This window comes from Bidens hawaiensis, unplaced genomic scaffold (genome assembly GCF_021521415.1).
Source record: "Bidens hawaiensis isolate Kalapana, Puna unplaced genomic scaffold, B.hawaiensis_p1.1 tig00032748_1, whole genome shotgun sequence".
NCBI classification, from domain to species: Eukaryota; Viridiplantae; Streptophyta; class Magnoliopsida; order Asterales; family Asteraceae; genus Bidens; species Bidens hawaiensis.
Genome location: NW_027495584.1, coordinates 153,471 through 166,794, shown reverse-complemented (window position 1 = coordinate 166,794; position 13,324 = coordinate 153,471). Strand labels below are relative to the sequence as shown.

Sequence of the window (13,324 nt, the reverse complement as noted above, 5' to 3'; positions counted from 1 at the left end):
GAACAATTATAAACAACGGTTAAAATAAAAACTTGGATTTGGATTAAAATTTTACCGTGTCCCCGGCAATGGCGCCAAAAACTTGATGTACGTGCGATGCATATATAAATATTTGGTTAGTTTTCACACGAAATCGGGTTTTTAAAATGGTTTTCACCTAAACTTAATAAAACACACACAAATGGCAAGTGTACCAATCGTACATGTAATATAGTCGTGGTAAGAACCGAGTATTAATCCGTGGACACGTAAATTTCAATACTTAATCTTTGCAATTAAAATAACCGTGAGAAAAGATCTTGATTGGTTTGTTTTCAAATTAAATTTTAAAACTAGTTGCTTAAATAAAACAAGCTAAAAAGTCTAAACGAGATAATAAAGTAATAAAGGCTACCACCATAATTTGGAATCCACTTGACTCTTTTTGATGACGAATTTCATAAACATGTGATAAACTCGCTTTTAAGATAAAGATAGAATAACCTCTTGTTAAAGACAATTATTCTCATGACATGTTGGAAAACTAGAATGAACAATTTACAAACTAATCACCACGAGTCATGCATAATATAAGTGAGGTAATCTTTAAAAACATATAATGATTAGATTCTATTTCATGTTTATGACATTCAAATCTAACAATCCTTTGAAAAGATTAAATGAACAACAAATAACCCACCTAAGATTGATTAAAATAGACAACATTCATGCATTCCTTTGGTTTATAATCTTTCAAGACTAGCATAACAACCTAAGTATTTTGCGTTAACAATAACTAAAAGAATATTACGACTAGTTAGATTGATTATAACAAGTGTATTCTTTTTTCAAATATAACACAAGGATGCTATGAGCAAATACTTTATAATGATTCAAGACTCCCTTTTACCATTTCTAGTTTAAAGGCTACATGTTGTATGCATGCATACAATTTATAAACAAATGATAGAAATTTAAAGTTCTTTAAAAAGGATTATCATTTATTAATCTTGAAATCATTAATCGAGCATTTAAACACAATTTTTCACCAAAAAATAATCATGCATATGTCATTGCTTCAAAGATAATTACCACATGTTTATTACAATCATCAAACTAGTCAAGTTTCATCACAAATCATGGTGGTAAATAGAAATTTAGCTCATAATGAGCATAATTAAAACATCAAGAAAACAAAGAGCATATAAAACTCATGGTAATTAGAATGATCTAACCAAGAATTCTGTTAAAGATGTATGGAGATGATAATGCTCTTTTCCAAATGTTGTTGAATCTTCCAAGCCTTTCTTCGCCCTCCAAAATACTTGAATTTGGGAGATGTGATACTAATTTTTATCAAGTTTTGATTAAGTTTGGATGCCCCCTTTGAATGCAACAAGTGATTATATTTATTAGGCAAAATTCTAGAACTGAACATGGGGCATGTTGAAGCTGAGCACAGGGGCATGCTGTAGTTTTGAGCATGGGGGCAGGTTGCAGTTTGAGCATGGGGGCAGGTTGCAGTTTGAGCATGGGGGCGTGTTGGAGTTGAGCACGGCCCATATCCGACCAAGTTGTCAGAGTAATTAATGCGCATGCGCAAGTACGTCAGAGTCTTTGACCACGGGTGCGTGTTGGAGTTGAGCACGGCCCATGTTGCTTCCTTTCAAGAGACATGTACTTTTTGTCTTTATATGAGGCCAAGCATGGGGGCATGTTTAGGTTGAACATGGGGGCATGTTGCACTTGTTTCTAGAAGCAAGCTTTTGTCTTCACATGTAGATGGCCATGGGGGTGTTTTGGCTTTGGACATGGCCCCTGCTCCGAGAGTATTTAGCATAATTTCCTTCTTTTTCTTCATGTTTTAGTTCCTTTGCTCGTTTAAGGCTATAATCATTCTGGAAAACAAAAGTAAAGCAATAAGTACCGGTTGCAAGTATTTTTAAATAAATATATGTAAAATATGGAGTATTTGATGTATAATAGATGTATAATTTTGTGTACATCAACAGCCCACTCCACCCGGCATACCCCAAAATAATGGTGTGAGATAGAGGAGAATCAAACCTTGCTAAACATAGTCCGATCAATGATGTGTAGTACTAACTTGCCTAACTTCTTTTGGAGTTTTTCCCTTATGACAGCCACCCACATTATCAATCTAGCTCTGATTAAAAAAGTAAAAAAAAAAAAGAAAAAAAAAAAAACCCTTATGAGATATGGCATGGGCGTAAAATTTGTCTTACCTTAGAGTACGGGGATGTGATGCATATGTCACCAATGATTCTTGTGACAAGCTCGATCCTCGTGGCGTAAAAGTTGTTTCTTCGGATACTATAACCAAAACGGATATTATTTATTCCATCCTGATACAAATTTGATTTCTAACAAAAGGAAGGGTCACTTCCACAAGAATGAAATTCTCGATTGAGGAACTGAAAATAATATTGTCGATCTTGAAGAAATTCGAGAATCACAAATAACCGTTGAAAAAGTCAGAACGTCTGATCTACAAGATGTTGTTGCTGATACATCAGACATAATCACGAGTGTTCGCAGAAGTATTAGGAATCCCAAAGAAACAAATAGATACCTCTGGCATCTAGATAGTCCCGAAGTCCTATTAGTAGCTGAGTCAAATGACGAGCCTACTAACTAAAAATCTACTGTCTTAGATTCGGAATATGAGAAATGGAAAGAAGCCACGAATGCTGAGATGCAATCTATGCATGGAAATCAAGTTTGGAACTTGGTTGAGCTACCCCCAGAAGTTAGGGCAGTAGGGAGCAAGTGGATTTTCAAAAGATAAACCGACATGCTTGGAAATGTACAGACCAATAGAGCATGGCTAATCGCGAAAGGTTTTACTCAAACTCAGGGTATTGACTATGTTGATACCTTCTTGCCCGTTGCTATGACCAAATCGATCAGGATATTGCTTGCCATAACCGTGTACTATGACTACGAGATATCGCAAATAGATATCAAAACCGCTTTTCTTAATGGACACCTCTCTGAAGATGTCTATATGGTTTAGCCTAAAGGTTTTGTCGATTCCGAATATCCTAATAGGGTGTGCAAACTAAATAAGTCCATTATGGACTTGAAGCATCTCGCAGTTGGAATCTTCATTTTGACGAGAAAATCAAAGAGTTTGGTTTTACCAAAAATAAATATGAGCCTTGTGTTTACACAAAGATGTCACACCCCAACCTACGACAGAACATGCCAGGGCGCGATATAATTTGTATCATAGCTAAAAAGACACTAAGTAAATTATACGTGTCCATAACTAAATTATTTATTTCATAAAACGATCAAATACACAAAAACATAACATTGTTTCAAAAGAAAATAACATTACAATTAAATCTTTAACAAAAATAAATCTTTAATTGACATGCAACCTAATGTCCATTCTAAACTCCATCACTTGCTTCATCCCTATAGCTACCAGCGTTATGTGTGAAAATACATAGTTTGTCAACATAAAGCTGAGCAAGTAATCACGGTTTCTCTGTGTGTGTGTGTGTAAAATTGAAGATGACAATTCCTTGCGGTAAACATGAATCACTACAACTAGTGTATCAATAAAAAATAAATAAAAACCCATTTCCCCTCATCCCAAACGGGTCGAGTTACTCCTACGGCCTATGGTCATACTAGATGAGGATGAGATACCAACAACCATAATTCGTAAATAAACACATAGTCGCATTCGCATGTATAACTAATTGAGCAATATCACATAAACGCAAATAACGAAATTGTAGTGTGAAAAGTAAAGTAATTGAATGCGAACATATAACGCTCCCAAAATATAAAACGGTAAGAAGGGGATCTGTCCTATAGAGACTTTTAGGAAACATATACCTCAAAGATTCTTCTTATATACCCAAAACCTTATCAAAGATAAACAAGTTGAAATAAGATATTTCTAATCTAGCAACAATTCAACTGATCTTTTCACAAAGACACTTCCTACAGCGACTTTCAGGAAACATGTTCATGATATTGGCATGCGACATGTACGGACAATGTAACGACCTACAACTAGAAGGGGGGGGCTATATACTGGCATACTGCATTCGTTTTCCCTTAGCTAAAGTTTTTTCCCCCTGGATTTTCTTTGGCAAGGTTTTTAATAAGGCAACACTTCAAGATCCCGAAGTTTGAAAATGAGTCATCCAAGGGGGAGTGTTATAAACATGTTGGTAAATGTACATATGAATGGATGAAAATTTTCAACATAAATTTAATGACCATGTTTCCAAATAGTAAAACATTAAGAGTAAATTGCATTCAAGAATTCACATTCTGATATATTTGCTATCACTATCTTAAAGTTTCTTTGAACGTATCCAATCTTGTTGTTATAATCTACCTATTCTAATAAAGTAAAATAAATAGGGACACTTGTCATGTTTTGGTTAATTCTCACAAATTTTTCTCTCCAAAACTAATATACCCTAATATATGTAATAAATCAATAATTATTCACTTTCCTTTTACACTATATTTATATAATATCTATATATTTTTATAAATATAAATATTAACATATTATTTTACTATATATTTCAAAATACTTGGTGAATTCCAAAAATCAACAACAAATCATGTTTCTCAAATGAAAATTGTTTCGGGTTTTTTGTGGAAGTTAAATTTGATTTTATGGGTCAAAAGTTGGTAAATAAATTGTTTGGTACAAGTTAACTACATTTGGGTCAAAAGTTGTTACGGGTCAAAAATAAAAATTTTGAGTACTTTTAAAAGTTTGAGAATACAAAATAGATTTATCGTTAAATTTGTTATGAGTTTAAAGTGTTGACTTTAAAATGTCAAAAATATGAAAGTTAGAATTTTAAACATGATTCGGGTTTCAAGTTTATTTTTAAGGGCATTTTTTGAAATAATCAAATGGTTCAAGATTTGACAAATTGACTATTTTTCCTCAACTATTAAAATTTAAGAAAAAATTGCGAACACTTTCGACATGCCACCCCCATGCCTATTAATGCTTCTAACTTTTATCAAATTTGAAATATTTATGTCAACATTAATTTTTCCTTCAATGGTGATCAAAAATGTCATGCAAAACTATGCTCAAATGAAACAAAATATTCACAAAATTGAATTGGTTAACATGCTATTTTTTATGTTGTCAAGAAGCCCTCTAAAACTTATCAAAATCATTTTTATTGTGTAGCTCTGAAAAACATAGTTCTTGAAAAATATCAATTGCTACAATTTAATATCCTACTTTCATTTGATGGGTGGTAAATTGATAAATATATCAATAAATGTAACGCCTCTTTTGTATTTAAGCTGAGTAGTTAGAACTACAATCGTATGAGAAGTCTTATTTTCGAAATTTGTTCATAACCAAAATTCTTTCAATTATACATATATGACACCGAGAATGAATTTTTCAATAGAAAGAAGCATTCCCGGATACATTTTATGTACACATTGTATAGATTTATGCATAGATGTAATGCAAATTTTTTTCATATACGCTATGCAATTATTTGTTTTACTTATAATTTTATAATTTGAATTATCTCGTGTGTGACATGTACTCTAAAACTAACCGTGGTAATATTATAACAAAATCATAATTGTAACAAGGAGGGCTTAAAGAAAGAGTCCCTTACCTTTTTACTGCCCCATTCGATTCCCATTGCAACAAAAATGGAACCAAAATCATCATCAACCCTCGCACCGCTTCCAGAGGATAATCAAAATCAAGATGAATCTGCTTTCGGCTCAAAACCCATTCGTCCTCCCACTCAGTCAGTTCCCTTTGTTTTTTTTTAATTTTCAATTGATAGGGCTACTAATTGTTGTGGGATTTCGGAACATTTTAAGAGAGTGGGTTGCAGATTGAGTAAAATAGGGTTCTAGCTCAAAAGGAGTATGTATGATCATATCATATGCTAATACTGATCCATTTTAGCTCTGAGTATGATGCATGATCGTAATCTTCTTAGATCATGTCTACAGTGGGTTTGGTCAGTGTATTATTAAACTTAACATTTTTCTGTTTTTATTTTAAACATGGTTGAGATCATTGATCATGTGAATTACTATCAACTTGCGTCTGATAATGAATGGCTTTTCCACCAATAAAATGATGATTATTTTATAATCACTAGTTGGAGGATCATTGATATTACTTCATTTCACTTACACTTTGTTTCTTATTTTATGTTTTTGTTCTAAGTAAAGTTGCTAGAGTCTCACCTCACCACTCTAAGATATACAATACATAAAGGCGTATGGTCTTTTAAAATTAACATTCAGATCTTTTCAATTACAAGGGACATTGGTGATTTCAATGGAATTACGTTCTACTATCACTATAGTGAAATGCTTTTGGTTTTTCCATCTATGATAGGATGCTTTGAATCGCAAAGCAAAATTACATGTTAATTTGGTTGATGACGATTGTGGTGCCATTACAGTAAAGTTCTACTGATTATTACACATGCTACTAATTTAAGATTCTTGTGCACATCTGTGTATATTGTTTTTATATTATTGAGTTTCCTTTATTTTTATTATTCCAGTTAAACTCAAAACAATTAACCTTTGACATTGTAGGACATCTTCACAAAAATACTCCCCGTTAGACTGGAAAGGATATTTTGACCAAGAGGAGGATGTTTGCATCCCCAACTCGAATGATGTTAGTGACATGTTTCATATACTTCATTATTCTCCCAATGCAGATTTAACTGTTTTATGCGTTCAATAATCTTCTTTTCTGCTAATTTATCGTGTCATTTAGGTCTTTCACATATACAGTGCAGGGAAAGAAGGACCCGTTGTTTTCTGTCTACACGGTGGTGGTTATTCTGGGTATGTCTGTTTGTCCTCTTCGAATATATTTCATATAATCTTATCTTGTTTAATGTACAGAATTATATTTTTGATATGCTATTATTAGGCTATCTTTTGCATTATCAGCGGGTTTGATAAAGGAGAAAGCAAGGATAGTTGCAATGGACCAGAGAGGACATGGGAAATCATCCACAGAAAATGAAATAGACATGTCTATCGAGGTGCATTTGTTGAATTGTTTTCTGTTATAATTTCCAAAATAAGATTTCATTTAATAATATGTTATTATACTTTGTTCTTTGCAGACTCTATGTAAGGATGTTGAAGCTGTTGTGAAGACAATGTACGGAGATACTCCGCCTGCAATCGTTCTTGTTGGTCACAGGTTTATTATTCACTTAAAAAACCCTAATAAACTTAGAACTTAACTAAGTTAATAATTAAATAATTAATTGCGTGCAGTATGGGTGGATCGGTTGCTGTACATGTGGCAGCGAAGAAATTGTTACCTAGTTTGAATGGACTTGTGGTTGTAGATGTTGTTGAGGTGCTTTGACTCATACTGTTTTCATGAACTTTTGTCAAGTTTTGAAACAATCAGTTATAAATATTCAATTATTATGATGTCAGGGGACAGCTATGGCTTCTTTGATGCATATGCATAAGATTCTATCAAACCGAATGCAGTATTTCCTGAGTCTTGAGAAAGCGGTAAATGAGCCTTTTGACTTTCACTTATTATTTTGAATGTTTTCACTGAGCCCATTTTGCTTGTGATAATGAAATTAGATGAACTGTAAATGCATGCAGATTGAATGGAATGTGAGAAGTGGCTCTTTAAGAAACATTGATTCTGCTAGAATATCAATTCCTGGTACCGTGAAGTATGATGATTCACAGCAATGGTAGGTTTATGTGTGTGTGTATTATTTTTAATCTTTTGTTATAGTATTAATTGTTTCCATTTTAAAAGGTATCTTGTTATATGTGCAGTTACCGTCACAGAGCACGCTTAGAGGAAACAGAACAATATTGGAGAGGATGGTACATACTATTTTCTCTAATATTTATTTATTTAAGAACATTTTCATATTTACATATATTTATGTACGTTAAGGTATGAAGGTCTCTCAGAAAAGTTTCTATCATCTCCTGTTCCGAAGCTTTTGCTGTTAGCTGGAACTGATAGACTTGACAGGTCCCTTTTGCTTTTTATTAGAATTATTTCTTTTCGTTTAAAATGTTTGTTGAAGGTTATGATATAATGTTTTTTTATTTGGTGACACAGGGCTCTTACAATAGGGCAAATGCAGGGTAAGTTTCAAATGGTGGTTGTACGACATACCGGCCATGCAATACAGGTTACATTTCTTTCTTCTTGTCTATTTATTTATTTATTTGTTTATACATAATCTGTTATTTATTATTACTCTTGAATATTACAGGAAGATGTACCTGATGAATTTGCAGCACTTGTACTCAATTTCATCGCACGTAACCGGATAGGACCTCATGGAGTCGAGGTTGGTGATATGATCATATAATCTAATAATATTTCTTATGTAATCGCATATATAAGTTGTGTACTAGTATAGCTCGCAAGCCGAGTCTAGTTTGGTGGACAAAACTCGGGCTCGAGCTCGTCTACTAAACGAGCTCTAATTAGGTTCAAGCTCGTTTAAGCTTTGCTTGGCTCGGTTTGAACTGTTAGCTAGCTGATCTCGAGTAGTTTGGCTCATTTACACTAGGTTTTGGATTTGTTTTGAATACTCAATAACTTATTTTTGCAGATTCCAGGACTTCGACGGCCACCACAGCCACATACCTGAACAAATGACGAAATATGTAACCAGCCTGCTGCAAAATAAGTATGAACCCATCATACATGCATGTATGTATGCCTGCCTGCATGCAGATTAGAGTTTTCTTGTTACTGGTCATCTAGGGTTTGTCTAAACTTTTGTTAAATACAAATTACTTACTGTGGTGTAGTTATATTTGACCTATGTTACAAAATGTTTAATTTCTTTTATCTCAAATTTTTTTATACATCAATAGCCCGTTACCAGAAAACTTAAGGATTAGTCTAGTGTTTGTTGTTAAACATAGACTTAGGAAGATACACTATCACATGAGTCCATCTTTTGCTTCTTTGCTATATTTTTACCGGTTATAATTCTATTCCAGGTTCTTCGAATATTATTTCCCTAAAGTGAAAATTAATTTTAAAATGTTTTGTTCGCTCATGAAACATTTGCTGCTGTTAGAATAGCAGCTTTATTAACACAAAATATATTGGTACATTGTAAGAAACATTCACATCTTTAAAAGATTTTAAAAATCCAAATAACTACAACGTTGCAAGGCCCTGCATTTTTATTTAGCAATAAAAGAGACACCGTAGGTTGTACCTTTTTTTTTTTTTTTTTTTTTTTCAAAAAAAAACTTTTCCGAGCAACAAGTCTTCCAAACCAAAACAAAGGCAGTAACTAGTAATCCAGTTATTGAGTTACTACTACACTCAATATGTTGAAGTTCTAAAAGGTTAACTAAGAGGTGAGCTGAAAAACTGATTAACTGCACTCGAACCCAGTGATGGAGCGAGATTTTCCAATAGGTTAAGAATGTTTTGGTGCTCGAATTTATTACTATCTGGTGTTAAAAGATTTGGGTCGGGTTAGAATAATAAAAATGCAAGATCATAACATAAGTGCATTGAGAGCAATTAACAAAATATACAATCATCTGAAATAAAAAAAAAATTAAATATTGCAGCTATTTTTATTAATTTTCATGTTTTAAAACAACTCATGACATCTTTCAATCATAACATTTTTTTTTTAGAAAAAGGAAAAACTCATTTCGGCTAATTTCTTATTAATATTCTAGCCCTCTCTTAACTCTTTAATAGATTATATGGTACATACTCCATATTCATTTAACTAAGATGAATATATTTGGGTTTACTAATTTTCATGATCTCTTTATGGATTTTATAAAAGCAGAAGTTAGTAAAAAAACCTATTTACTAAATCATTCATAATTAGTGAGCTCAAAATTCATTTAGAATAGGTATATTGGTTTTTAATGATCCCAACTATTGCCTTTTGGTCATTACTGGTCCCAACTAATGAATTGGCTATTGATGATCCCAACTTTTAAAGTATTTGTTCATAATGGTCCGCGACTAACAGAATTCTAACGCCGTTAATTTCAGGTCGTCGGGAAAACGTTTTTGGCCGGAAAATTCAAATTTGTTGCCGGAAAACACCACTTGAACACCGCAACCACCGCCAATTAACTCACTGCTAACCAACTACCACCACTTGAGCACCATCAACCGATTCCGACAATGGTTTTAGGGTTTCCGACGACCTCAATAATTGGGGATTTTACTACAAAAAGGTTCATAAAGGTCCGATATGAAGTTACCAAGATGTTTGGGACGAAAATGTTGAGTATTCGGGAAAAAAATTGAGTTTTCCGGCCAAAACCGTTTTTCCGGCGACCTGAAACTAACGACGTTAGGATTCTGTTAGTCGCGGACCGTTAGAAACAAATACTTTAAAAGTTGGGACCATCAGTAGCCAATTCATTAGTTGACCAAAAGATAATAGTTGGGATCATTAAAAACCAATATACCTTTAGAATATTAATGTGTTCAATCGTTCAAAAAAAAATGAGTTTGTTTGTTAAGAATGTACCATACTTGCTAAACAAAATCAAAAATAGATTAGATTCGGGTATACCCAAACCCACATATGTGCCTCCGCCCCTGCCTGAACCAAATAATCTACATAACAGAACCAGTATAACCGACCCAAACAAATATTCGGTGGATCAGTTATAGCCATTTTTAAAAACTGAGTGTTCTGGTTTGGTTTTACATGATCCTAACCGAAGTGATATCACCCAATCGAACCAACCTGTTTCCACTGATTCAAACTTGAGTTCTTACATTTAGCTTAAAATTAAAGAAGCCAGATAAAAATGATTAGAGAACGGGAAAATAAAGAACTGATAGAAGATTCAAGAGAAAAAATTTCAATTATCAAAGCAAAGTTATATGGAAATTTAAAATCAAAGTATTAACTGTTTAACATTTTTCAAATTACCACATTTAAAAATAGTAACTTTTTTGCAATTTTTATTTTTAGTTTAACATGTTCATTAGACAGGTTAGAGGATTAACCCGTTTACTAAACGGGTCATATAAGGGTCAATTTTTTTTATTAAACGTTTTGTGTTTTGATGAATCCATTTATAATAAACTAAGTATATATTGGTCGATCTGAAATCTCATAATTTTAGATGGTTTTATATCACAAGTCACTCCTATGTATTTAATAGAATCATTTTGAACTTAAATCATATAGCGCATGCGATTCTTTTTGTACATGGTAAGACAAAAACAACCTTTTTGGTTATTTGTTGCGGGGCTTTAACAGAGGCGACAAAAGTTATGTGGCGTGGTAACGGGGCTTTGACACTGCACCGGGGCATTAAGACCCAGGAAGTAAACAAGGAAATGGTAACGGGACTTTAATAAGAAAATGGTGGGGTTTTAACACCGCACCGGGGCGTCAAGGCCATGCGGTGTTAAAGCTCAGGAGGTAAACAAGAAACGGTAATGTGGTAACGGGGCTTTAACAAGGAAATGGGGGGCTTTAACGTGATAACTAGGCTTTAAACCACAACGCGATGTTAAAAGAGTATGCTAGTTAAAGCTCTACTGCCTACGTGACAGTAACGTGATATTTTAACTTGGCGCTAAAAGCTCACCACAACAAATATCTTTACTCTGTCCATGGTGTTTGAGGTAAAGAAATTAGCAGGACGCGTAATGATGTGTGTGGGCCTTTAAATTTAATTGTCTACAATTTATCCGTCACACAAAAAACTTGTCAGTTTCATGTCGCACGGTTTGTTACAGTCGTTAAAACCTCAATTCATCCCCACCTTATTTTTCTTCTAAAATTTTGTTTTCTTGTTAGAAATTGTCTGCCGACACAAGATTTCTTCTTAAAAGTTCTGTCGGTAATTTGATGGAAGGAAATTACGTACAAGCATTTTTTTGTAATCTATAGGAAATAGCTACTATAATCAGGTAGAGATTTGTACCGTACCAAAAATTAGTTAACTGAATATCAAGTATTATACCGAATTTTTTGGTATTGATACGAGTATGGATATGAGTATCGGCATGAGTACTTTCTGTAGGGCATCCATTTTGGTACAACTCTTTTTTCTAACAAAAAAAATCTCCACAGAACTTGGTATTTGTACCGGAATGCGACAGATACCAAATTGGCTAAATTGGTACCGTATAGGTATTGGTACGGTACGGACATTCAATAAACTATAATACCAAAATCATAACCACTTAAAGCCTTGAACAAGTACGCGATAGTTACCAACGGGTATCGCTTGAAGCCTTGAACCACTTGAAGATGATACGCAAGGGTTGAGTGTTGGACATTCAGTAAAAACATCTACATATTCCAAATGGATATCGAGTGCCGAAATACCCGTACATGTACCCATAATTACCAAATACCGAAGCCCTCAAATCTTGGTACCAATACCGGTACCGAATACGTGAGTACGAATGTACAACAACTGAACGGATACGGGTATCCATGAAAAAAGTCTCATCCCTGATTATAATTAAGGGATAATTACAAAATAGGCATGGTGACACAAAATATTTTAAAAATAGCCATAGAAAATTTCCCTAACCAAAAATAGTCATGAAACTCTCATAAGCAGTGATGGTTCTAGAAAAAAAAATAATATAATAGTATCGCAAAAAAAAGAGGGCCTAGATGAACGGTTAATATATGGTTGACAAGTGAAATGGTTAAACCGAGAAAGAAGAGTGTTAAAAATTGAAAATTGGTGATACAAATAATCAAGAAGGAGAAGAGATAATGAAGAAGTTATTGAGATAACTATTACAGTTCGAGATAAAGTTTATTTATTAATTGTTTGAGTATTATTAGGAATTAAAGTTGGAGTATGATAAGTCATTGTTAGTAAAAATAAAGATGTTAGGGTATTGCATTTGGTTGTGTGGTTCTTTGTTCATAATAATATTGATAAAGTTTTGGCGAGTCACCACAAAATTACCGATGTTCGTGGTGTTCGATCCAATTAATTCAAACACTAGGAGTATTCTGATAATTGCTTAGAGGTATACGATACATAAAGCAAAGAACAGAAAATTTGCACTAATTTTGTACTTAGTCAAAAAAAGTTGAGGGATTGCCTAAGTATCCTAACATCTTCATAAATCCTCTCCTGCCACTCACATCTTTTCGCATGAGCTTCTTAGGCACCATTAGGCACCAAAGGGGCAGACATAAAATACCATGTAATCCATTTTTGCAAAACCTTAGTATAACGTGTTTCATGATCAGGTTAATAGGGGTAAATTGCAATGAATGAGCTATGGCATTGTTCGGCACTTCTTTTTATGTTTCATGTGAAAGACAATTTA

General features: G+C 33.5%; 1 protein-coding gene across 1 annotated transcript; it reads left to right on the top strand.

Annotated features, from left to right (window-relative positions):
• The first annotated feature begins 5,661 nt into the window (after nt 1–5,661).
• LOC143583966 (uncharacterized) lies at nt 5,662–8,698 on the top strand. Its single transcript, XM_077066133.1, has 13 exons — nt 5,662–5,774; nt 6,586–6,670; nt 6,773–6,843; nt 6,932–7,046; nt 7,131–7,210; nt 7,288–7,372; nt 7,456–7,536; nt 7,636–7,730; nt 7,819–7,869; nt 7,943–8,023; nt 8,114–8,186; nt 8,271–8,348; nt 8,616–8,698. Exons 1-13 carry the CDS (start codon nt 5,674–5,676, stop codon nt 8,652–8,654), a joined length of 1,035 nt encoding a protein of 344 aa, XP_076922248.1. The 5' UTR covers nt 5,662–5,673; the 3' UTR covers nt 8,655–8,698.
• The last annotated feature ends 4,626 nt before the right edge of the window (nt 8,699–13,324 follow it).

What these genes read in the sequence shown, in the direction of transcription:
- LOC143583966 (XM_077066133.1), top strand. Translation starts at nt 5,674, where the DNA reads ATGGAACCAAAATCATCATCAACCCTCGCACCGCTTCCAGAGGATAAT. An exon ending in GAACAATATTGGAGAGGATG is followed by an intron (nt 7,870 to 7,942) that starts GTACATACTATT and finishes ATGTACGTTAAG; the next exon opens with GTATGAAGGTCTCTCAGAAA. An exon ending in GGAACTGATAGACTTGACAG is followed by an intron (nt 8,024 to 8,113) that starts GTCCCTTTTGCT and finishes TTGGTGACACAG; the next exon opens with GGCTCTTACAATAGGGCAAA.